This window comes from Xenopus laevis, chromosome 2L (assembly GCF_017654675.1).
Source record: "Xenopus laevis strain J_2021 chromosome 2L, Xenopus_laevis_v10.1, whole genome shotgun sequence".
Taxonomy (NCBI): domain Eukaryota; kingdom Metazoa; phylum Chordata; class Amphibia; order Anura; family Pipidae; genus Xenopus; species Xenopus laevis.
This window is the reverse complement of record NC_054373.1, coordinates 79,546,383-79,574,012: the sequence shown is the minus strand read 5'-3', so window position 1 is coordinate 79,574,012 and position 27,630 is coordinate 79,546,383. Positions and strand designations below refer to the sequence as shown.

At 37.1% G+C, this 27,630-nt stretch overlaps 1 protein-coding gene across 4 annotated transcripts; it reads left to right on the top strand.

Annotated features, from left to right (window-relative positions):
* Positions 1-6,163: 6,163 nt before the first annotated feature.
* gpr143.L (G protein-coupled receptor 143 L homeolog) lies at positions 6,164-25,945 on the top strand. Of its 4 annotated transcripts, XM_018245372.2 has the most exons (10): positions 6,169-6,795; positions 8,244-8,353; positions 8,660-8,754; positions 10,638-10,730; positions 12,946-13,055; positions 14,078-14,186; positions 15,692-15,809; positions 23,788-24,040; positions 24,832-24,938; positions 25,506-25,945. In XM_018245372.2, exons 1-9 carry the CDS (start codon positions 6,540-6,542, stop codon positions 24,897-24,899), a joined length of 1,212 nt encoding a protein of 403 aa, XP_018100861.1. In that variant the 5' UTR covers positions 6,169-6,539; the 3' UTR covers positions 24,900-24,938; positions 25,506-25,945.
* The last annotated feature ends 1,685 nt before the right edge of the window (positions 25,946-27,630 follow it).

Below are 27,630 nucleotides of genomic sequence, written 5' to 3'. Positions count from 1 at the left end.
TCTCCAAACATTTTTTTTTTAAATGTGAGCAACATTTAGATTTAAAAAGAGTTGGGAGAAATGCATGCATGAATAATGTTCCTGTGTGGACTGTCAATTTACAGGACTCTCTGTTTCGCAGTACACCTGTTTTTATGCAACCATGACTTGCCTCCAATCCAGAGATTACAAAATAAGGAGCTGCTTTACAGCCACTGGGAGCAACATCCAAGGGGTTGGTGAGCAACATGGAGCTGCAACTGTGTTACATTAGCCTTAAAACCATGTAGCAGACGTCAGGTCTCATCCAGGGCTGGCTTCTGCTACATTGCTTCAAAAGTTAGAACCTGAAATTTCAGAATATATAAACAGCCAGGCAGACTGCTGCTTTAATAAATGTGTATTAGAAACCTACTTAGAATAATTGTTTATTTCATTATGCAAAACAGTTCGGGAAGGAGATCTTATTTATTCATTTGTGTATGACTTTGCTGAATTGTGTTTGTGAAGATTCTCATTCATCCAGGTCATGTTATAGCTGTATAAATAAGTCAAATCAACTGGATTTACTGTGTTTTTTCCTTGAAGACATTTCACCAGTCCAATCCAACTGGCCTTCTCAATTCAGAATAACTTGTAAATAGGATCTTTCTTCAGGAATATATTCTCTGGAATGTTGCTATAATCATCATAATTTGTTTATCATAATCCGCAAGGATGTCAAGAATTTAAGTGTTGATTTTAATAGCATGATTGGAACTTTGAGGCGTTATTAAACCTTCCAGGGAGAGGTGACAAAACAGCATTGTATGTCGCAGACAATAGATGTCGCACCCCACCTCTATTCAAATTAGTTTTTTTTCAGTTTTTACATATATGGCTTCTTTAACACCTCTTTTGAACCAGTCTTCTTTCAGTAACTGTTCCAATTTGCTACATTACAACATACATTCTCAGCAGCATCACAGGAATGTCAGCTACCAATTTATCAGTTATAAGAAATTTTAGCCACGATCACTGAGCATGCTCATAAGGGACTGAAGCTGCTACTATTAAGAAGTATTTCAAGTAATGTAAGAGTCCAAGGCCCCCCTTTTGCAATGCTCCTGAGAAACATGATAGGGTGAAAAATAAAACTTAAATTGTATAAAAAAGGCGGGGGATTAAAAGCATTCAAAAAGAAAATTATTTCTGGTGTGCTATTTGAAAACAATTGAACTTAAAAAAGCAGTTTGGAAGTTGAACTCTCTCTTTAGCCTGAAAAATTTTGCAACGAAAAAGTTGAGAGTGCTACACACAGACCTGTTACCTCCCTGTTTCAGAAACCACTTTCGGACTTCAGGCATATCTAAACCAAAACAATGCTTGACAAGAACTTGTTGCCGGATAACATAGTAGGTGAGGTTGAAAAATTAGACACAAATACATCAAGTTTAACTTTTATTGCCAGAGAGAGCAATGGCTGACAGGGAGGCATTTTTGGTAGATTTGTCGCTTGCAATCGCTCATTAAAAATTGCAGGCGACAAATATCCCAAAAATGCCTCTCCATTACCAATAATTGAAACGCTGGCGGTATGAACAACATATCGCTAAATGCCCAAATTTGCCTCTGGAGGAAACTTTGACCCACAAATGGCACAGTGAGGTTGGCCTGAACCCGCCCAACCCACCACACAATAAACACAGGGGTTCACCCCAAGGAAGAGAAATTCCATGTGCTGGTAGTGTTTTTACGAGTATTTCAGGTGGGTACTGTTGCCTCTCAGTACTGAACACTGAAGTGAAACTACATACAGAAGTTGCGTGTGCCTGTGAGTTCACTAAACTTACATAAGCAAAGTCTACCTACCAACCACGCCCCAAATTTTAAATCATATAGCTCCTGTAACATTTTGATGGCACACAGGGGGATTAGTTACCCATGATAAATCTGCTGTACCACAGGTGACTTATCTTCCAAAAATGCTTTCCCGTCATAAATAATGTAAATTGCTGTTGGGAAAACATTGTTGTTGCTTTATTTTTCTGAAGATGCCCGAAGTTGCCTTGCGAGGAAACTTCCGACAAGGCCCAGATTTGTAGCTAGTTAGGCCATAAAGGCCTGGGCCTAGGGCGGCAATAATTTAAAGGGGATGTAAAGGCAAAAAAATAAAATCCCATTTTAACTTTCTTTAATGAAAAATAATTCTATCTCCAATATAATTTAATGAAAAAATGTGTACTGTTTTCATAAGAAACTGTATGCAGTGAAATTGCCCCTTTGTTTTACTTGCTCTAACTGCTGAGGATAGGGAACTTCAGATGGTCCCTAACTGTTCTGCAGGGAAAGGATCATACCACATTACTTCCCTGAACTAAAGCAGCTTTGTTTGTTTCCCCGTAGAGCAGCCGGCAACCGTGTAAAGATTTGTATCCGCAGACCCAGTGCAGTCTGCATATTCTAAATATTAATCAGTCTTGCTATATCAGCTTCTATGGCAGATATTATTTGACTTGTGCTGTTTTGATAACTGATGATGATCCCTAATCGTAACCCTTCCAACAGAAGCCCAGACCACACTGAGCATATGCATAGTCTTGGTCTTGTAAAGATTTTTAACAAAGTTACAAGATGACAACCCCTTGCAGCCAACTTTGAAAGCATAAATCATTTGTTTAATTGGGCTTCTGGTGCAGTAAGTTCATGTTTATATTTATTATACAAAATACAGCATTTCTAGCATTATTCTATTTCAGACTTTAGTTCCCCTTTAAGGGATTCTGTCATGATTTTTATGGTGTAGTTTTTATTTCTGTTAATAATTCACTCTACCATATGAAATGTAATTCCTGAACCAGTAAGTGTATTTTTTTTAGTTGTGTAATTGGTGAGTAGGCAGCTATCTAAGGTCATTTTGCCCGGTCATGTGCTTTCAGAAAGAGCCAGTGCTGCACTATGGAACTGCTTTCTGACAGGCTATTGTTTCTCCTATTCAATGTAGCTGAATGTGTTGCAGTGGGACTTGTATTTTTACTATTCAGTGCTGTTCTTATATCTACCAGAGACCTGTTATCTTGTGTTAGGAAGCTGCTTTCTGGTTACCTTCCCATTGTTCTGTTGTTAGGCTGCCAGTGGGGGGAAGGGAGGGGGTGATATTACTCAAATCTGCAGTACAACAGTAAAGACTAGAGTGACTGAAGTTTCTCAGAGCACAAGTCACATGACTGGGGCTCCTAGAAAACTGAAAATGTCTAGTTTAGCCCATGTCAGATTTCAAAATGAAATATAAAAAAATCAGTTTGCTCTTTGGAAAATTGGATTTCAGAAAAGAAGACTGCTGGAGCAACACTATTAACTGATGTATTTTGAAAAAAAACACAACAGTTTCCCTTTAACATTCTTGCCTTTTTTCTATTAATTGAAAAAATCATTAATAGTATGAATAATATTAATTATATCATTGGTGTCACTGAAATTTTATTGTTATGCACCCACCCTCAAGTGAGCAAAATTGTTTACCTTTTGCTCCAAGCTGTTCTGCCTCCTCTATAATTAACATACCTGCCCAGGGTACTTTACTGGGGTGCATGGTAGCAAGGTTTTTCCTCAGCGACCTGTTTGAGTTGTTTAAAAGAGGGGTATTAGTAATAATAATATTAGACAATACTATTTTTAGACAATAGACAATGACAGAATACAATGAATAATGGTACACATTCAATAAAACTTGTTCAGGTATGGGACTTGTTATCCAGATTGCTCGGAATCCGGGGTTTTCCAGATAACGGATATTTTGTAATTTTAATCTTCATACCTTAAGGCTACTATAAAATCATGAAAGTATTAAATAAACCAAATAGGTTGGGTTTGCTTACAATAGGATTAATTATATCTTAGTTGAGGTTAAGTACAAGGTACTGTTTTATTATTACAGAGAAAAAGTAAATCATTTTTAATTATTTGGATTTGGATTATTTGAATAAAATTGAGTCTATGGGAGACAGCGTTTCCATAATTTGGACATTTCTGGATAACGGGTTTCCGGATAACAGATCCTATACCAGTTGTAACAATAAGCTAATGTAAATAAAAAGAAACACAAATAAAACCAAACAAATCTATGACATGACTCCCTTTATTAATTTCAAGGTTAATAGTTAAATCTCAAATATTATCACTCTCTTTTTGTTCAGTACGTCAAAACATGGTAACCACTTTATCATATACTCTCTTCTATACTTTTCCGTACTAAATCTAAATGTAGTACTAAATGTACGTGAAGGTACATAAAAATGTCTGAAAAATGTCTGATTTCATAGGTGGAAGAGGATTAATCAACTATTTCTATATTGACCTTCTTACAGCTGCAAACAATATTTGAAGAAATTTAGTAATGTAAACTGTAATAACTGGAAAAAAAACAGAAATATGTTCAAACTTTCCTAACCTGGCAAATTTTTTTAAATGAACATGGTAATTCACCTTCATTAGCAAAACTGTAATCATGACTGAAAAAAACCCACAGAAATATGTTCAAACTTTCATAACCGGGCAAATTTAGTAAAATGAACATGGTAATTAGGGGGTGTGGCCACAAAACTTTCTTGTCCCTTTTTTTATTTCCAAAATGTTTTAAGGTATGCTGTTGGTATTACAGGTAACAGGGTAATGGGCCACAGCAGGTGTGCTTGTTCCCCTCCCACCGACAGCCATGCCCTTAGGCGTTCCTTGAGTATGGGTGGGCACACTATACTATACCATGAATTTGTACTGCCCAAGCTTTAAAGGAACAACAAAAAATGAAAGTGTTTTAAAGTAATGAAAATATCATGTACTCTTGCCCTGCATTGGTAAAACCGATCTGTTTGCTTCAGAAACGCTACTATAGTTCATATAAACAAGCTGCTGTGTAGCAATGATGGAAATAAAAAAAATGCTATATGGCACAGGTTTAATAGTGGATCTCAGAGCTTATCTGCTATCTGCTGTGTAACATGTCTGCCCCCATTGCTACACAGCAGCTTATTTATATAAACAATAATAGTGTTTGTAATGCAAACACAGCATTTTTACTAGTGCAGGGCAACACTTTCATATATTTCTATTACTTTAAAACACTTTTTTTGATGTTACTGTTCTTTTAACAACAAGCACCTGGGGACAGAAAAAATAGGGCCACCTCAATTGTCCCCAGAAATAAATCAAGATGCATTCGATAGTACCAAGTGGACAGTTATATTTGATTTGTATTTCTTTATTCTTTTTGTTTCTGTTCTGGGATTTGGTTTTTGTCTTTGGAATTTAAACTGATCTCTTCTATTGGTCTTTTTTTATTTTATATGCTTTTATTAGTGACATTAAAATCACCGTATCCTTTACCTAGGAATGGATGTCCCAACCATTCCGCATTCTAGATGCCAAATACCCGAAGTTCTATGCAGTTACTCGCATACTTAGGGCGGGATTTACATAGTGGGCGCTAGTAATGGGCGGGCTGACCCGATACCCGCGGGTCGGGCCGGTTCGGGTCGACCTTGCAGTGCTCCTCGCGGGTGGCAGACGTGTGCAGGTTGAGCTCTTCTCCTGCTCTCCCTGCCCGCCACCTTCAAATGTCGGCATCCGAATTCCGGGTTCGCCCCACACATTTTGTGATGTCATTGTGACGTCATCGGTGGGGCGGGTCAGCGCGGGTCTATAAAAGGACCCCCGGAAGCGGGTCATAGCAGGGCAGGTTAGGGTCAGGTGCGGGTCAGCATATCACTACTGGGCGCCACGTGCAAGTTTTCCTCATTTGGACCAGAGCAATGGGGATTGGCGCATGGGAAATTTAAAAAATGATTGTATCTCCAGCACATACCCAGTGTTTTTGAACCAATGTGGGTGTGGTTGGGCAGGATGGCCTTGGTGGCCTTTCCATAAATCTGGACCTGGGCATACTCATTAGACACCAGCAAGGGCAAAGGACACAAATACACGTGTCAGTGTAACATGCTCAAGAATAAAGTTAGCAGCCTCCTTGGAAAGGGATAATGAATATTCCCGCCAAATCTCATTTTGGTATCTATTCACAGATACGTGATTAGTGTTACCCATAAGCCTTTGCAACGTCTCAGTAAATACCACTAGCACTAGCTCTATGTGCCCAAGCAACACGCAGACATACAATCACACACGTGTGAGCCAGAGGGGGTGTCTCTCATATTTCACCTCCTCCCCCAAGTTTTACATAACAATCCGTATTCCCAGAAATGGAGGCAAACCCATCATTCCTGTTTTATAATAGAATCAGGTAGAGATTATGGCAACAGTGTGAAAGCTGCTGAGTCAGTAAACGGGCGACAGCACGTCTGCTTTCCCATCTCTTCACTAACAGAGGCAACACGGGAACCCCTGACCCAGAATTGAGCCGAGCGAGACAAAGACGTAGCTGGGGGGGGGATTGTAAAGGCACATGATCGCATTCTCCCCGTGATCAGCAGCGCTGTAGCATGAAGCTCAGAGGGTAGCGTGCATCTGCCTCGACGCTTTCTCTTCTCTTCTTGCCTTTTGGAGACTGCGGGGCTCTTGAGCCTATAAGGATGGCTTCCCCCAGGCTGGAGACTTTCTGCTGCCCCAACAGGGATGCAGCTACACAGTTAGTGCTTGATTTCCAGCCTCAGGTCTATGGCTCGCTGTGTCTCGGCAGCGGCTTGGTGAGTCTCCTGCTGACCATTGTCCAGCTGTTGCCCAAGACAAAGCACGGCTACAGGAGGCACGGGAGATCCATGCTGCCAAAACCTTCTTCCTCCAGGATCTTGTTTCTAGTTATTGTCTGTGACCTACTGGGCTGCCTAGGTAAGGGGATCTCCTCCATGCTCACCACTCATCAAAAAGACACATGAGAATGTCATTGTCTATGATGTCATTGTGCAACACGTGTGTTTACTGATCTGTATGAAGCCCCTTTAAATGGTAATGTAGTTGCTATATGAATATATGATGACCCCCAAATGTAACAGCATAATCTCTTGTTTGATATACAGTAGTATCATATCTGAAATGGGAAAACAGAAACAGCTCGGGTTGTTCACTTGTAGTATGATAAAGAGTGTGGTATTCTGAGACAATTCACAATTGGTTTTCATTTTTCATTATTTGTGTTTTTTGAGTTATTTACCTTTATAATTCAGCAGCTCTCCAGTTTGCAATTTCAGCAATCTGGTTGCCAGGGTCCAAATTCCCCTAGCAACCATACACTGACTTGAATAAGGGACTAGAATATGAATAGGAGAGGCCTGAATAGAAAGATGAGTAATAAAAAGTAGCAATGACAATACATTTGTAACCTTGCAGTGACCCCCCCCCATTTGAAAGCTGGAAAGAGTCAGAAGAAAAAGGCAAATCATTTAAAAACTATAAAAAATAAATAATGATGACCAATTGAAAAGTTGGCCTCTATAGCATACTAAAAGTGAACCATCCCTTTAAAGTGAATAAAAATGCTTTTCTTACTCTATTTCTCACTGCGTTTCAAGGCGACAATATGCTGAATTCTGTAAGTTTCATAAAAACAGCAGCAAGTGTAACTCATTTTGGGGGAAAATGCTTGAATGCTTTTTAGCATTTAAATTAATTCTATACAGCTATTGCTATAGTTGATATCACCATGCAAGTATATCACATTTTCTGTGTTTAAACTGCAAGTATACACAGTGCTTTACAAAGCATGAACACAAATAGGGGCACAGTTAATTTATATGAAACAGTAAGAATAAATACAAGTCCTAGGTGTGTTGGAATGAGCTCCTTCCCAAGAGCTTACAGTCTATAAAATATTATTCTGGAAGCAATACTCTGCTTACACAATGTTCTTATTAAAAAACACACCATTGTATACAGGTATAGGAACCATTATCCAAAAACCGGTTATCCAAAAAACCCTTATCCAAAAACCCGTTATCTAGAAAGCTCCACAAAGGCCATCTCCCATAGGTTCCATTATAATGAAATAATTCACATTTTTAAAAATTATTTTCTTTTTCTCTCTAATAATAAAACAGTACCCTGTACTTGATCCAAACTAAGATATAATTAATCCTAATTGGAATCAAAACAATCCTATTGAGTTCATTTAATGTTTAAATTATATTTTAGTAGGCTTACAGTTTGGAGATACAAATTACAGAAAGACCCCTTATCCAGAAAACCCCAGGTCCCGTGCATTCTGTAAAACAGATCCCATACCTGTTCTTGCATTACTTTAATTTAATGGAAAATATTCATACAATATATATTCTTCCTAGGAATTTTAATTCGATCATCGGTATGGATATCATCCCCAGGTTTCATTAGTAATATGTCACTAATGAATACTTCAGACATCTGGCCTTCAAGCTTTTGCGTTGGAAGTGCGGTATGTGTTTTTTTCTTTCTATGGAAAGACAAAGTCAGATAGGGACAGGGGGTACTTCAGTCAGGTGTCCCATGTCAGAGGGGGGCCCAAGAGACTTGGGGGAGGGGTTAAGGTTTAGATGGGCAGGTTTTTAGTATAATGGGAGTGGTTAGAAATAGAGTGATTCAGGGGTGTGGCCATGCATCTACAGATCATGTATGTCCTTATACTTTATTATTTTATCAATGGGAAAAAATAGGCTGGAATTTGACTCAATTATTAAAAATGTAATATTGTATTACTTTCTAAAGTTATGTTTTTTTGCAGATGTGGATACAGCTGTTTTACAGTGCAAGTTTCTGGTGGTTATTTTGCTATGCAATTGATGCTTACCTAGTTGTTCGCAGATCTGCAGGAATAAGGTATAGGTATTGTACTCCAATAATTCTTAGAATAGTAAACAAAAATCTACAAATAGACCTGCAATATTAACTGGTTCCCCTACTTGCAAATACAAATATTAACCATCACACGGCTTTATTGTAGTTCCTTATTTAATACCTCCAGTTTGGATCAGGCTTTCTTTCACGCATAATCTGCATGTGACAAAGGCATCCTTCCTATTTTAATGTCATAGCTGGCAGCACAGTAAATGACCATCTGAGATTCACATGAGCCGACATGAGAGATTGCTTTGAGATAAGAAAAGGAAAAGAAGGATGTAGTATTGAGTTTTGAATGAAGCTTTTCATATGACTTCAGGAATGCACTAAGCTATGGCCATCATTTATCAATGAAAAATCATGACAGTCACGAGAGCAAGTCTCTCTGTGTAAGAAGCAGAGTAGAAATCTGATTTGTGCCAAACCATTCACAGAGATCTTACTTATACTGAGCCATATTTCTCGACCACAGGTTTGTAGATACATACATTTGGGATACTTTTAAAGACCCCATAAGACGGTCTGGGAACTAGTGGTCAAATAAAATAAACATGTAGTATATGAACATAAGGCATTAAGATTACCAGACTGAAGGGACATTTTACTCCCTTTTAACTAAGAATGCACCGAATCCAGAATTCAGTTCAGGATTTGGCCTCTTTCAGCAGGATTCCAATTTGGTGGAATCCATTGCCTGTCTAAGCTAAATTTGAATCTTGGGACTTTTCATCAAAGCAAGGAAATTATGTTTCTTTTCTTTTGTACTCTTTCTTACCCAAATTTTCATATGCAAATTAGGGTTCAATCCAGTACAGCATTTGCCCGAATAAAGATTCAGGATTCATCCAAATCCCCAAATAGTGGATTCATTGCATCCATACTTTCAACATGAGTGTAATAATTAGGGCTTATGCTGAACATACTTTTTGTCTATTGTTTTAATCATGAGAAATCAAATATACAATGAATTTAGCAGTGCACAGATAATCAGAAATCCATTATGCAGGGGATTATCTGAACTCTGGTAATCTACCTTGTTTGGCCTGTTTCACCTGTGCACTCATTTTACACGTGTCAACAGATATGTGGATAAAAAGTCTTGTATATAATAGTGCAATATCCAAAATTTGCCCAATTAGAATCTTACAAAAGTACTGGCTGTAGCAGTCAAGCTATCCACATATGGGATAAAAAAAATACCGTGGACCAAACACTTGAAATCTCCTTGTTTTCAATTGGCCTACAGAGTAGGGCAATATTTGATGTACATTTGTATGACATTAGCAATGCATACAAGATTGCAACAATGATTGGCTATGGATACATATTTACTATATGAAATGTATTCCTTTTTCACCAGCAGCAGATCTGTTTCTGTCTGAGGTCCCTAAAAGACTGGATAAAGTTTTATTCAATAAAAAATTAGCTTAGTTACTTACAAATACTATTACATTTAACAGTTTCTATCAAGATATAGGGCCCATTTATTAACAGGTGTTAAATCTAGTCATTTAGAGGAACTAATTAGTACAGGTATAGGATCCCTTATCCGGAAACCCGATATCCAGAATGCTCTGAATTACGGAATGTCTCCCATAGACTTCATTTTATCCAAATAATCCAAATTTTTAAAAATGATTTCCTTTTTCTGTGTAATAATAAAACAATAGCTTGTACTTTATCCCAACTAAGATATAATTAATCCTTTTTGGAAGCAAAACCAGCCTATTGAGTTTATTTCATGTTTAAATGAATTTCTAGTAGATTTAAGGCATGAAGACCCAAATTACGGAAAGATATTCTGGATAACAGGTCCCATACCTGTAATTGTAAAAATAAATGTTAATGCTTTTTTTTTATAGCACAATTGTGTTGTATCACATGATGACGTGGGGCCTGGCACTTATGCTCTGCGTTGAAGGTGTGGCTATGCTTTACTATCCTTCAGTTTCCAAGTAAGTATTTCATTTTCATGTTTAAGTGATAAAAACACTTATGGGTTATGCAATAAATAGTTTGCTACAGGTCTAGTCATCTATAACAGCCAATCAGCAGGAAGCATTTACTGATCATTTGTTAAAAAGGAAACATCTTATTGCTTTCTATGGGTTACTGCACCTGGGCAAACATGGTAGTGTTCTCCTGTCATCTGCCAAATGGACTTGGCTATCTGACTGCCATAGTGAAGCATCATCACCCAAAAAAAAAAAAACATATGTTCACATATATGGTGGACATTTTTGTGCCACTTCAGCTGATACTTGGTACTAGTGATATTTAGTTTGCTACTAACAAGTAAATCATGTGCTGTCACTTAGTAGTGAGAAGTAATGAAGGGGAATACCAGAGTCACTACTTTTGGTCATATAATGTGTGCAGGTAGATTTTGAAATTTTCAGAATTTGCAGGATCCGTGTCTAAACCTTCTGATGTACTTTTAGTAAGCTATTAGGAACACTCATACACAAGTAATTTAATTAATATATTTACTTCACTTTGTATGATGGTTATTACAATTGTAGCCAATTTATCATCAATTCAACACAATTGGAGAGCCCCAACAAACTTCAGTGCATGACCATCAGGTTAATGAAAAGTAAACGAAAAATACAGCGGAGCACCGTGGAGTCCAGTAAAAGTATTAAAAAATGAAATTTTATTTAATATACATGTAAAAACAAATTACAGCAGCAGTGAACCCTGGCTGCCCGCTTAACGTGTTTCGTTGCGTCCTGCCACTTCATCAGAAGACCTTAATGAAAAGCAAGCAATAATCTAATGTTCCTAGGTCAAAGGCTACTAAACATAGGTGGCAGCTCTCCTCTTATGCTAGAGAGCTGAAGGGACTCCAACCTCAGATGCTGACTGTAATCTTGTTTCAGTGATCATACTGTTTATATCAGCTATTCTTAGCCCAATTCTGTGAATTTTGCTAAAGCCTGGTCATTTTTCAGAAGGTTTGCTGAGTAACCATAACCTGTGTTTACTAAAGAATATTAGTATAAAAATATAAAATGTAGCTCATAGGATATTGGACTCCTCCAGTTTACAATAGCTGTCTCCAAATATGCTACTTAATTGACTAATAAGTGCAGAAACCTAAGTTTTATATCTAAATCATAATAAATCAGATAAATACTTGAAATCATTTTGACCTTCAGTATTCTTTTTGCTATCTATTTTAATGGGTTTCAAGTAATGGCATGATTTAACACACCTATAACTATGATGATGCTGTGATTATGATGAAGAGTGATTTCATGTCAGTAATATATAAATGATCCCACATGAGTGGATCACATAAATGGCACCTGCCCATTATAAGGGAGACAAACACACGGGAAGCAAAGAATTTTACAAACATTTGTTGTACTGTTGTTTGCATTGCCCTAAATTTTGTCTCTGGTACTGTTTAATGGATCCCCTATTTTGAAAACACAAATGGGCATATTTATTATACTGTGTAAAATTAAATTCACATAAGAAAGTAAAAAGTAAAAATCTGTGTAAAATATCACTTGGTGTGTGTAATTTTATGCAGTGAGAACACCAGATTTGCCACCGTTATTTTACATTGCTTCCAGTGGAAGTTGCTATAAGAAAAAATGTGTAAATATTTTACACCATTTTTTATGCCGTTTTTTACAAGGCAAAGCCTGGTGATGAGTGGTGTATTATCCTTCCATTTTTTACATAGCATAATAAATATGCCCCATAAGGTAATTCCACACTAAGGTAGCAGGAGTGTCTTTTTCCCACCCCTGGTAAACTTCTCGGCCATGGGGGCATGGTAAACTGCTTAGCCATGGGGGCTCGACATGGGGGCCACAGGAGATGACAAATATGAGCATGCAGGTGTGTGCACCCAGCCTGTTGCCACTGAAAAGTATAGGAAATACCAATAATTCTAGGAGATGCATAGAACACATTATATTTTAAAAAGTGCAGTGTAGCGTGCAAAGCACAAAAAAATGGGCACAAATCTCACTTTGCACCATGACTGTCTTTATGCTCCAAATTGGACACAAAGGCCTATGCTCCTTGAATAAAGTGCATGCAGTTGTCCCAAATACTACCACATAACATGCATGCCCCCCCCCCCCCAAACAAACAGCAGTATGTTGTAATTTGGGAAGTATAGTCAATGTATTTAAATTGTTTTTATTTCAGTTGTGAAAATGGACTAGAACATGCAATTCCTCATTATGTCACAACCTATGCACCACTTCTTATCGTAATGTTTGCGAATCCAATCCTCTTTCGAAGAACAGTTGCAGCAGGTAAGAGTACTTTAGCTATGATTATCCCGAGTAGAGATAATCTAATTTTTAGTCATTTAAAACATGTTATTTTAAATGCAGGGAAGGGGAGTGCCATAAGGGCTATAGCACACAAAGAGATAAATTGCCAAGAATGGAAAGGACAACTAATCTTCTGAAATTGCTAAACTCCTGCTAAGCACAAACGACATGTATGTTGTGTCACCGGCAATTTGCATTAATGCTGGTGGGAAAAAACATGTGTCGCCTATGCTTCATGTAGTAGCCCATGAGGCAACATCAGGCTACCATGTAATGTAAATGTTTAACACTGGTGACTTACATTAATGGTTGTGGGAAAACATTTTCAGGAGATTAGTTGATAGCAAATTACAAATCTCCTGGTGTGCCATCAAGGGGGTAATGTTATAATGTGATTATAATAGCTAGTAGTTACTTACCATGCAAATTAATGAATAATTTAGAATGTATACTTATAATTAAAAAACTGAGATCATAAAAATTATGAGAAAAATAGCAGTCCTTGCTAACAAAATTAATTGCTATTTCTGCATTTTATGGAACATTAAAATTCCACTTAAGGGTAATGACAGCAAGACAACAAAACATCTGAAGTTGCATTCTATCTAGCATTAATGTAAATCCCCAGTGGTAAAACAAATGAATCACATACGTATGTGTTATGTAGTAGCCTGGCAGTAAAACATATTCACTGCTTAATAACCTAAACTTGCCCTGCAAGGAAACTTCAGGTTGCTACACGATGCATAGTGTCCCAACTACGATTTACATTCATGCTGTCAGGAACCAGAGATTTTTTCACCCACGAAATATTAGGAAATATTGATATTGAGTATAGGCCAAAACACAAAAAACATGTCCAAAACAGATTTTTGCATTTAAGGAGAGAAATAAGGAGAGAGGGTATAATAAAATACAAAATACATGTTTGCTGCTTGTTTCATGCTTTTTTGTTACTACACTATCCCTTTATACCATGCATTAAATGAATGGATTTTTAGTTGCTTCTTTACTGAAAGGAAGACAAGGAATTTATACAGAGAATGAAAGACGGCTGGGGACAGAAATTCAACTCCGTTTTTTCAAGATCATGTTGGTGTTTATGATCTGGTGAGTAATTATTTATTTGATGTGTAAATAAGTATGCAATAATACAGAAGCAGTGAAATAAAGAGTGTACAGGATGAATTGGCATATGACTATTCTTGGGCACACGGGGCTGTGCATCGGCTTCCCTCTGTCTGCACAACCATTTGCTTATTTGTGTATCTGCACTGATAGTCATCAGCATCAGCTTGTCAGTAACCAATCAGTGACTCGAGCAGGGACCATATGGTTCATAATTGTTTGCTTTTGAATATGACCTGCATGCTAAGGAAAACCAAATTAACTGAACAGTTATGCCCAAGTAACCCCCCCCCCCCTTTCAAGTCACTGACTAATTCAGAGTAAGGAACAGTTCAGTGTGAAAATAAAAATTGGGTATTGGGCTGTGCAAAATAAAACATGTTTCTAATATAGTTAGCCAATTATGTAATGTATAAAGGCTGGAGTGAGTGGATATCTAACAGAACAGAACACAACTTCCTGCTTTTCAGCTCTCAGAAAACTAAGTGCTCCGAGTGCCATCCCGGGGGTGATTTTCATTCTAGCCGACGGGAAGGCAGTTCAGGGAGATTAGTCGCCCCGAAAGAAGGAGATTTGGCGCCGGGCAACTAATCTCCCCGAAGCTTCCCGTTTGTTTTTCCCCTTAATATTGCTTATGCTCTTTTTCTTCGTGAACTAAACAGATCAAACAGGGAATTTGCAACTACTCCATGTTTGGTAATTATATTACCATTTGACAGATAATCCCCCTAAATAACAGACTTCTGCTTCTCTGTGTACTGATAATCTAATTATCTACCTTGCATGCTTGGACATGAAGTGCTGCTGGAGGGGTTGTTCACCTTTAAATTAACTTTTAGTATGATGTAGAGAGTGATATTCTGAGACAATTTGCAATTGTTTTTCAATTTTTATTATTTGTGGTTTGAGTTATTTCTCTTTTTATTCAGCAGCTCATTCGTTTACAGTTTCAGCAAGGGTCTAAATTACCCAAGCAACATGCATCGATTTGAATAAGTGACTGGAATATTACTAAGAGAGGATCTGAACAGCAAGATGAATAATAAAATGTAGCCTTACAGAGCATTTGTTTTATAGATGAGGGTCATTGACCCCTAGTTTAAAAGCAGGAAAGAGTCAGAAGAAAAAGGCAATAGCTTGTAAAGAGATTGCCCCTGCCAAAGCTAGACCAACCCCACACCAGGAAGAAGCTCTCTGTGTGGGTGGCCAGATGCCTGCACATAATGGGCAAGTAGGGAGAGTCACTTATTATGTGCACAACATGGTAACCTGCATTAGAAGCTCCCTCCCTTGGGTGGCCTAGCACTGGCAGGGGGCTATTTTAAAAAAAATCCCCCTACCAGTGTGTGTCTCAATCTAAATTCAGGTGACAAGTGCAAGGTTTCCATAAAATTCCATGCAAAAATAACAAGTATTTCAAATTAGCAAAATATTTCTACTCTGCTTTTAATTTTGTTGGTAATGTGTCTTATATTATCCTTTATTAGTTGGACAGCTAATATTATCAATGAGACTCTTTTGTTCTACCTGGAAATGCAGCCAGACATCAAAACGGATCAGCTAAAGAATGTCAGGAATGCAGCACTCATCACATGGTTTATAATGGTAAGTCAAGCATGATTTTAATTACAGAGGATCTTCTAGTCTAATTAATTACATCTGCAGTAGTTTAGCTGTTTCCTGTTTTTGTTCCTGGCTGCATGCAAATTAATGTATATTAATGAATGAATTAAAACATCTGTATGAGAAGACACATTATGACAGATAATGGTTGTAATAAGATAAGTAACTGGGTGAATTCTTGTATTCGTATGGAGACACCTTTTTTGTATTTGTCAGTTTTAGAAAGCAGCAAAATATTGGGCCAATTTTCCCCTACAGATCAGGGAACATAGCTGCAAGTGCTATCACCACCGCTAAAATACTACCTGTCTGTCCTGCTCAAATATTATATTATATATCAATCGGGAGTCCACATCTGATTTCCAACCTAATTAAGCCCAAGGGACTCGCCCCAGTTCTCAGGCAATTACATGCAAAAATTCCTTTATCCAAAGATAACTGTCCCGAGGCTTTTTTCAGTAAAAAAATATCAATTTATTTAAATTAGCATTAAAACTCAGATACAAATTGACCCCACCAGGCCCACCTCACGCGTTTCGCACCCTCCGGCGCTTAGTCATAGGTGTATCTCCCTCCGGCGCTTAGTCATAGGTGTATCAGATACACCTATGACTAAGCGCCGGAGGGTGCGAAACGCGTGAGGTGGGCCTGGTGGGGTCAATTTGTATCTGAGTTTTAATGCTAATTTAAATAGATTGATATTTTTTTACTGAAAAAAGCCTCGGGACAGTTATCTTTGGATAAAGGAATTTCTGCTCAAATATTAACTTGCAGAGCACATAAAACTTCAGGAAGACCTATTTATCAAAATTTCAATTTAAAAGTTGAATGGACATCTTATATGTTTTATGGACATGTTATATGTTGCATCAAATACATTAAATTTCCACTGTTAATTACACAAGTCCAGGGAACCTTTATAAAGACAATAGAGTTGTTATAATGCCCTACACATGAGCCCACTGTATAGTTAATGTTCCATATGTTAGAAAATATATGGGGGAACCTGGTTACACAAAAATTTTGCAGGCTATCACTCTGAAAAAAGACGCCAGAGTTATTTGGACTTTGATGCATTTTCCGCTCATAGAATATAATGTAAGTGACTTTAATGCACTTCGCCTGGTCTGAGGTGGCGAAGGCAACTCTGGCGAAAGAGGTAACGTTCAGTAAAATCCGCATTTTAGTGAATTTGCAGAGTAGCGTCCATTTGCCAGAGTGAAACTTTGCCTGGCGATAGCGTGCAAGTGACCACTAGCGCCAGTCTCTTTTGCTAGCAAATTGGCGCCTGCACCCGTTAGAAAATTGGCGATGTCCCTGCGGGTGGCAACACTGACGAAAAGTTGCTAGCATTAGCCACTTCACCCTTTAGTAAATCTGCCCCAAACAGCACAGTGCAGTTACATTTACCGATATTATAATGTGCATGCTTTAGTCTACTTCTGTAGAAAGAGACCCAAATCACACATTTTCCCCAGAAGAGTGCTGGCCTAACCTGAAACCAACCCATTCCTGCAAGCAGTCTTTCCACTCTTTGTCAGGATGTTTTATCTTAGTCTTCTTTAGTCGTGGGTGATACTTCTAAAAATCAAAGAAATTAGAAATTTGTGTGTGTATGTGGGGGGAGGGGGGAGGGAGCTTGGGGCAAATCATATGTTCCCTTAACTTAAAGTACTGCAGAGGGGTTATTATTATGATGGAAAAATAGAAGTGAAAAGTAAACATGATAATTAAAGTGATACTGACACTAAAAAACTACATTTTAAAATATGAATGCACATTAACAGTTACCTATGGGTCATGTTGATCATTTTTTGCTGAGAGGTTTGTTTTTGTAAGCAATTGTTAGTTGAAGTTTCTAAACGTGACTGTTTTGCCAACCTGACTGTCCCATCTCAGCCAGCCAGTTAGAGTTTCTTATGCTAACAGACTCCTGCTGCACAAATATGGCAGCCCCCTCATAGAGGAACATGGTCCATCAGACGGGTAATGTAAAAGCATTGTGCAATTACTTTATGGCAAAGTTACAAATAGCTTTAAAAGTCAATTTTATGATAGATAAAAAAAAAAAATTTCATTTCTGGTGTCATTATCTCTTTAAGTATTTGTTATGTTTTGGGTAGCCGAGGATGAGGAGAGTATAACAGAGTATAACAGTCATGCAGGCATTACACAACAGTAAGCTTTCATTTTCACTTTTAAGCTAACAGGAAGTATGCACAGTATAAGTATGAGCACAGTGACATCTACAGGCCATTTGCATGAACACCACATATTCCCCCTATAGTAGGAAAGCATTTGGACAACTATAATAACAGCAATAATAAAACAGTATACATATTTAAGCAATATTATACATTCTTCACATCACAAAGTCCTTGGTCCGTGCAGGTAGTTTTCTGATTTGCCTTATAGGTTCACTTTCTTCAGGCCTATTGCAGTTGACATCAGGAGTAGGAAAATGTCCTTTATCAAATGGAGCTTCTCCAAAGTCATATCTAACAGGAGCAAAACGACTTGCATTCCATATGCGCCTATCAGACAGTTCATATGTGTATGGTCCTTGCTGGCGTCTCACTTCAAGTGGTGTAGTAAATTTAGATTGTCCTTGTTTCAGTATTCCTGGTTTCTTAATTCTGACTAAAGATCCAGGCTGAAAGTGTACTTCTCTGGCACCACTTTTCTGTCAGTATAAGCCTTACATTTGGCTTGTTGACGTATGACAATGTCAGTAGTAGATGATTTTGTAGACACTGTAAGTTTGTTGTCTGCAACATGTAACTTCGTGCACATCTGTCTGCCATGTAATAATTCAGCTGCAGATGATTGGGTTGTTGCATGGCGCATTGCTCTGTAGTTATGTAGGAACTCTGTTGTAATTACTTTCCAAGATTTCCCAGTACAATTTGCTGTCTGCAGTGCTTCTTTCAGACTTCTGTTGAATCGCTCGATTTCTCCATTTGCTTGTGGGTAATACACTGAACATTTCCTATGCACAATATTCCTTTCTCTCAGAAAGGATTCAAACTCATATGAGACAAACTGTGGTCCGTTGTCTGATATTAACTCCTTTGGATTAACTTCTCTGCTATAGACAGAAATGTTATTACTGTAGCTGATGTTATATGAGAAACAAATGCAATTTCAGGCCATTTACTGTAATAGTCTATCAAGGTTATAGCAAATCTGCAGTCTATAGGAACATCTGTAAAAGGACCGACAATATCAATAGAAAGTTTTTCCCATGCTGAATCAGGAAATTTTACTGGTTTTACATCTGGTCTCAACTTAACTTTGTGTACAAAGTTCTTTGCACAACCCAGTGAAGTGTTGCTTTGTGATGAAATTTTAGACAATGGCTGTGTGGCAGGCACTGGTGCTGTAGTAATGAGACCATCAATTAATTGTAGGTTTAATGGAGCAAAGAGATCCCTCCCAAGTATAGCAGTACCCTTATTCACAATGTTAAAGTCACATTTTGCAGTATTTGATTCAAATTGTACAGTCACTGGCAAGCAACCAAGCACAGGGATTGGATCCTTTAAGTAACTGACCAGTTTCAGGGCAGGTGCAACAAGCAGATCTTTTGCAAAGTATTTCAAGGACATATCCTTTGGTAGTATAGAAACAGCTGAACCTGTATCAAGCATCAGGTTAATGGGGTGGGCCACAGTGTTGAATTCACAATCTGTACATTCCCAGCAGTTCCCTGACTGAGCGTTTTAGCCTCTGCCACTGCTGTTTCAATTTGGCTAGCAACTGTAATAGCATTTTCAAGGGTTAAATCCTGCTCTAGGAGCAGTCTCTCTCTCTAATGCGAGGTGAGTTTGTTTTTTCCACTATTTGGTCTCTTAGCATTTCATCTGTTAGATTCTCAAACTCACAGGTAACAACCAGCTCTCTCAAAGCTGCTACAAACTGTTCTGTGGATTCACCATTACACTGTCCGCTGGTGGAATTTATATCTTTCAGCAACCACATTTACTCTTGACACAATAAAGTTCTTTATAGCAGTAAGTGAAGTATCATCAGGTAATGGTAATGTATAGAATATACGCTGTCCCTCTGCTCCCAGGCAGTGAATAAGTAAAGAACGCTTTCTAGCAGCAGAAATCTCCCCTTGGTCAGCAGAAATAATGTAATTTTCATAGATACGGATCCAAGCAGTAAAAGGTATGGTAGGCTCACCAGGGTTTGGAAGAAAAGGTGCAGGCTGCTGCAGAGGTAGAAGAGCCATCCTTGTCGCCATTTGTTATGAGTCATGCAAGCATTACACAACAGTAAGCTTTCACTTTTAAGCTACCAGGAAGTATGCACAGTATAAGTATGAGCACAGTGACATTTACATGCCATTTGCATGGGCACCACAGTATTTAAAGTGGCAATTTAAAGGGAGGCATATGTGCTCCATATTGCATTTTAAGGAGGACAGAGTTACACATCACGATATGATATAAACCAGAGCTCTAAACTCCTGCTTTTCTCCTTTTTCAGTCTGCTATCTCCTCTGTAAGACAGAAATGGTCTGTAATGAATTCTGCCTCTAGGCTCATATACTTCAGCATACAATTCTGCCATGCCAATCCTTGCACTGGTTTCTGCTACCTTTCAGAATAAATTTCAAATTCGCATTGTAAACAGTTCATTACTCAGCCCCACCCTACATCTCTGAACATCAGTAGATACTCACTTCTCTCATTATCTCTTCACCTACTCACATTCAGGACTTTGCTAAGGCTGCACCCCTTCTCTGGAGTTCACTACTACGTTCAGTCCGATTTTTCGGATTTTCTGAATCACAGCCGATATACAGCTTACAGAGAATTTTCTCTGGGCCTTTAGCTCCTAAGATACACTAGAGCCTTCCTACCTATAGCAATTTAATAAGTGGAAAAATATGCATTATTCAGCCTGTAATATAAAAAGTAGAGAAAGATGCGCAACATGATATGCACCTACACCTGGAACTTACCATTCACCAACACCACCACCACTCACCATTCACAGACACTGCTTAAAATAAGAGCAAGTTAACCACATACACATTCATTTGCAAATATTGTATTCTATGGACATTAAATACTGTCCATTTGTCCAAGCTATATGTGACTACATAAGTAGTTCCCTTGTGCCCTGGAGACTAGGGGCAAATTTACTAAAGAGCAAAATGCATTTTTTTAGAAAAAATTCGCCAAAATGACAATTTGCAGGGACATCGCCAATTTACTAAAGGGAGAATAGCACAATTTGCAAGAGAAAAAGCTCAGCGTTAGAGAAGATTTGTACCATTTTGCCAGGCAAATTTTTGCTCAGGTGAACAAACGTTAAAACGCAAATTTATCAAACTGTGAACGTTTCTATTCGTTGCATATTTCGTCAGGTTCTGCCTTGAGAATTGATAAGATGAAGCTACTTCCTGAACATTATTATGTCAGTGACATATCTTGTACTCTAAAAAGTCATAAAAAAGACACAACACTGGCTTTTTTCATATTTTAATGTGTAATTATGTTTACAAGTTGTTATATATGTTATGCATACTTTTTTAACCATTTGAAGCTCATTCTACATTTGTTTTAGGATGGGCTCATGTCTAGGACAATAGAAGATCTCTTTTGTTTTTATTTCAGCAACATTACTAATAAATACATATATATGACATTAATGTACCTGCCTTATTTAAACTGACGTAAGTGTAAGCATGTTAATGACATTTCGCTAGGAAGAAAGTAAAGCTTCGCTAAGAAACTTTTGCACTGACTAATTTTTGCTGGTGAAAGTATGCCAGAGACGAAGTTTTGCATTTTGATAAATGCGTGTATTTGCGGCAAGTGTCTAACGTTTTACAAAGTCTTCTGAAGCAAGAATTCACACATAAGTAAATATGCCCCTAGGAGTTCTAAAAAAGGCATTACTCTGGGGCACATTAGCTGAAGGCTTAATTACATTTACTACAGTGGGGCTCATTTATACAACTGGAACATTTGCACCTGGGTAATAACCCATATAAACCTGCAGGTTGATCAATGAAAGCAAACCTTGCCATGGATTACTGCCTATGTGCAAATTTGCCCAGTGTTTATAAATGAGCCCCAGTGAGTCATTAATACTAACTGAAGCCTACTCACTGCTTGTGCATACCAGCTGCTAGACAGGTGCATTAATTGCTCCAAACACCCCAAATCTGCTGCATGTAGGACACCAGGTAAAACTTTTGTACTGTTAGCCAGTTGAAAGGTTATCAGGTAAAACTTTTCTTATGAAACTTAACAAAAAGTGTTGAAGATTGTAGTTACAAGAAGCTTTAAAAAAATGTAATTCTTTCTTTAAAAGGGATCATCATCAAATTTCTGCTGCATTTGAAATACAAGTTGAACTATTTTACACTGTTGGTTGCCAGTGGGAAGCAGCACGCTCCTCCTCGCTGGCAGCCAAATTTTCATGCAACAAGGCATCTATAGAGGAAGCTGACCCCCACAGACTGGGCCCCCTGTTCCCTGGGCCCCCCATAACTGCTGGGTCTACTTCCTCTATAGTTATGCCACTGTTCCCAAAAGCCTTAATCAGTTTCATGAATATGGTGGTTCTGTACACTTAAATTGTCATTCCCGAATGCAACTTTAGTGAATGTGGAGTACGAGTACAGGTCTGGTATCTATTATCTGGAATACCCAATAGAATGATCTTGCCACCAATATGGTTTAATGATATCTTTGTTGGTATCAGGTACAAGGTACTTGTTTTATTATTAAAGGGAATACACATCTTTCTGGGTATCAGGTTTCCTGTCTTTTCCCTTCCTCAAAAAATTTGCCAAACTATCAAATTCAAATAAATGCTTTGGAGTCATTCGGCAGGTTTTAGATGGCGAATAGTCGAATTTCAATACTTAAACGGACAATACATGATTAATTTTGAAATTTTTTTTTCATTCGAATCGAATTCGGATTATTTCCTAGTTGAATTACACTAAAATAAACTGGAAATTCAAATTTAAAAATTAGAATTTTCAATTTGACCCTTGATAAATCTGCCCCTAAGTGGTTTATTTATCAAAGGTGGAATGTTAGAGTTTTTTATACCTGGAATGAACTCACAACTCGAATGGTATCTTATGTAAGAAAAATACACGGATATAAAAGACTCAATTCTGCAAGTTTGGGTTGCAAAATGTGAAAACTCTAATTAATCGGGTTTTCCACGGGCAAAAACTCAAGGGGATTGCAAAACCCTCTGGAAAAAACTCAAACATCATGTAGGCTATTAACATCTTCAAATGGCTCAAGGGACCTCTACAGGTTTTAGATGGTGTATTTGTCAGATTCTAGCTTTTTCCAGGGTAGGGGTATAATAAATCTCTAAAAATTCTAGTTTTTTTAACCCATAAATGTGAGTTTTGACAAAAAAAATCTACTTGAAAACTTGAATTTCCGTGGAAAACACAACTCGAACCTTAATAACCCCCATATCTACTCGGAGGAGAAAAGACTGCTTTTTCTAGCTACTAATCTAACACTCCTGGGGTGTTCTATATGAGGATCTGCTATGCTCCATTCCCCAACTTCAGTAATGGTCCTCCTTTCCTTAGGATACAGACATTCTTACTGTTGCCCTATGCTCCACTGCAACATCTACCACTAATGATGAGCAAATGTTTTCGCCATGCATAGATTCGCGTTTTCCATTGAGAAAAAAAGTTGCCCATAGAGTCCAATATATTTTGCTACTGAAAAAGTTGATGCAACAAAAAAAGTCGCCCATAGACTCCAATATATTTGAGACCAAAAAAGGCACAGCGACAAATTTGATATTTCCATCAAATTTATATAGCAGTTTAAATAATAAAAAATTCTGATTTATAGTTGTTTAATTGTAATCAATTACAATATATATACAGTTTTCATAATTTGTCTTTGTGGCCTTTTATTTATTTTTGTTATTGTTTTTGATTACATTACAGGGTATACTGAATCCAATGCAAGGCTTTCTCTTCACTTTGGCTTTCTACGGGTGGACAGGGTGGAATGTTGACTTTAATTTCAGACAAAAGGAAACAGCTTGGGAACGAGTATCTACATCTTCATTGACTGAAGCTGCACACAATGGCACCAATGGATCTTTCCTGGATTACCCTGGCTACATACAGAACCAAAACAAGACTGAAATTGGAAACAGTCAACAAACAGATGAGGCTTTGAGCATACTATCTGAAGGTAATGGGAGTATAGTGGAACGACTAAGCAGGAACTCCCCTGTATATCAAGGATGGTAGTTTCCAGATGTCATTTTATATCTAGGCTATTATTCCACCTTGATTACTTTGGTGTAGTATTGTTGCTCCCGTTGGCGGCAAGAAGTCATCACTCTATCTCAATAATGGGTACCTGGCAATATGAAGAAGCAATTGCAATGACTGAATTTAAAACACATTCTCATAATCACTTCACAATTTCAAATATTAAACTTGTGTCTCCATTAAACATTTTGTAACAGATAATTTGAGTGCATGTTGCCTGCCACTGTCGTCATATAATCAAGATGGGATATGTAGTCTGCATCGTTTGCTATAATTCATAAATTGAAATGGATGTTAAGGGGATAGAGGAATTTTGGTAAAATTAATAAAAATATTTTTATACACGTCTATTGTTTCATAAATGTTTTGCATGGTCAATGAGTAGGAAACTTACCGGAGCATAAATGTAAAATAGCAACATAAGATTTTTTTTTTTATCACTGCAAGTGATATATAGAATTGAAATCTTCCAATACAGGTATGGGATCTATTATCCGGAAACCTAATATCTAGAAAACTCCATAGACTCCATTTTATCCAAATAATTAATATGTTTAAATGTATTTTCTTATTCTCTGTAATAATAAAGCAGTACTTTGTACTTGATACCATCTAAGATATAATTAATCCTTTTTGGAAGCAAAACCAACCTATTGGCTTTATTTAATGTTTCCATGATTTTCTAGTAATATGACTTTATGACTTTAGGTATGAAGATCCAAATTACGGAAAGAACCATAATCTGGAAGACCCTATGTCCCGAGCATTCCGGATAACAGGTCCCATACCTAAAATTAGGCCAAATCATAATCATGGTATGAGTGGCAAGTTATTAGTGCATGATATCTATACTTGAATGGAAATGTGTGGGGCGGCAGGTAAACTAGGTAATATATTGGCCCGGTTTTCCTTTTTGTGTGATCTCACCAGAGGTAGCTCAGGGAAGAAAATTATCTTGGGATTAACAAACAAACTGATTAGGTGAAAAAAAAGAAAAAAAAAAGACTAGTGCTTCTGTGTAATTCCTGCTATAGCATTTAATAATTCTATACAATACATCAGGGAAAGTCAGGGGCTACATCTCAGTGGGAAGCGGAGCCAATGCTTCATCTGCTCTCTACTTATATCTCGTAACATGACAGCAAACAGCCATGTTATACTGACAAGTAACATACACAGCCAGAAAAAGTGCCTTGGAAGGCTAATGTGGGTTTTGATGAGTGTGTCCTTTTGTTGCCATTAAAGAAGCAAGATTCGTGGGGATTTTTGGAGGTCCCAAATGATAATGCAGCTCTGCAGTTTGCATTGTGGTCTTTTGGTTAAACCACACAGCAACAGGCTTTAGCACTTGAAGGTGAGATGATGTTCTTTTATCTTGCTAGGTTCTGATGCTAGCACAATTGAGATCCACATATCCAGTGAGCTGCCAAACTTAGATGACAATGAGGCTGATGAGGAATCACTGGAAAATGAGGAAACCTAAAACCGGTGAAAGATTTTCAAACTAGATTGATATCAGTATCCTGATGCTTATTTGTCCTATAAGTAAAATAACCATGTGTCTTGTTATTGGTCTTCCTATTTTCAGTTTTATACATATAAACCCCATGGCACTTCTCACTTTATAGCTTATTACCACAAAAAACTATTGTACTGTTGAATGTTTAAGTCACCTTAAAATCAACTCCTACTATAAAATTATGAGACAATCTGGGATTGGTGGTGTTTTTCTATATTTTTATGATTTTTCTAATGAATGAATAATTCTGTTCTGCAATGTGCTATATGGTTGGCAAGTAAAACATATACAGTACATTTTCAATTTTGTAGACTAGATTTCATTATTTTTTAATTTTTTATTCAGGCTAAGCTATCATTCAGCGTAGTTTTATGTGTCAGTGGAACCCTAGCAACCCAAGAACAAAATTCAAAATAATTTAAAAACCACAAAAAATAAAAAGACCAGTAACTTTTAAATGCCAATATAAAAAAATTTGAATGTAAGGTTAAGCTGCCCTTTAAGTTCTAGAAAAACAAGAAAGTATAAGAATAGTAATAGAGCTAAATCCTTAATGAATAATAAAGCTTTGCAATATGCCAAAGGGAACTACATTATAATATTTTATATATATATATATATATATATATATATATATATATATATATATATATATATATATATATTCAACGTTTCGGCTCATGTACACGAGCCGTCCTCCTGAGGATGGCTCGTGTACGTGAGCCGAAACGATGAATAAATAATATTTATTTCACTTCACAAGACCTAGTGCGGACTATCTAATATTATGGGATTTGTTTGTTTCAGCACCTAGGCATTAACAGGTAATCTGCTGTGCACCAGACCACAGGTTGTTTTTATAAATATAAATATATAAATATATATATATAGATATATATATATATATACACACAATTATGGCACAAAAAAAGTCAATAAGTATAAAAAGAAAAAAAGGTTTATTTGTCCAACGTTGTGGTCCCACACAGGAACCTTGATAAAGGTTCCTGTGTGGGACCAAAATGTTGGACCCGAACGTTGGACAAATAAACATTTTTTTCTTTTTTTAATTATTGACTTTTTTGTACAAATCCTGTGAGTGCCATCATTCTGTATGTTTTACTAATTATTTGCGCTTGTGCACCCAGGTCTCGACTATTTTCAGGGTGTGCGGCCCACACACGCTGCTATATATATATATATATATATATATATATATATATATATATATATATATATATATATTTATATATATATATATATATATAAATGTGCAATTATGATTTGTTTAATTCCCATTGAATGTTTGCATATAATGTATTATTAATTAACACATTATATATGTATGTTTGTATACATGCCTTTTGCTCTTAAGAAATTTTAGTAGCCAGCCCTCTTTATGCCAGAATCAAAGTCAACAATGTGAATATACTGTATATGGGAGCTCTAAGATTTATTGATATAGGACAGTTGTGCCCAAATATAGATTATGTTGTACCAGTAGATATTGCTAGCAAGCAGCTCCTTAGTTAATTTATTGTGTTAAAAGAAAGAATATGAATGAAATTAAATTAATATATTATGTTCACTTTTAAATGTCCCTGAAACAGAAATCTGACAATGCAGCCACAGTGGTCCAGTGATATTACACCCCATATTTGTAATATCTTGTAATTCCTGTTATTGGGTGAGGAAGGTTATTATTTTTGTGGTGTGGAAGCATGGAGTAAAAAAAGAAAACAACATGTACTAAACATGTTATTATCATTTGTTGTTCTATCAATGTCAAATGTAGAGGAGTCCTTTATATTAAATATACCTTCCCCTTTGTGTTTAAGAATATCTTTTTACGTGTGAAATGATATAGTAATATAAAGAAAATGGAGTATAAAGCACCTTCCACCAATCAAGAAAGCACATAAATGGTGTGCAGGGTCAAGGGTTAATGCTAAAGATTCAGTGGAGAGAAAAGAATGACCCAAAAATTG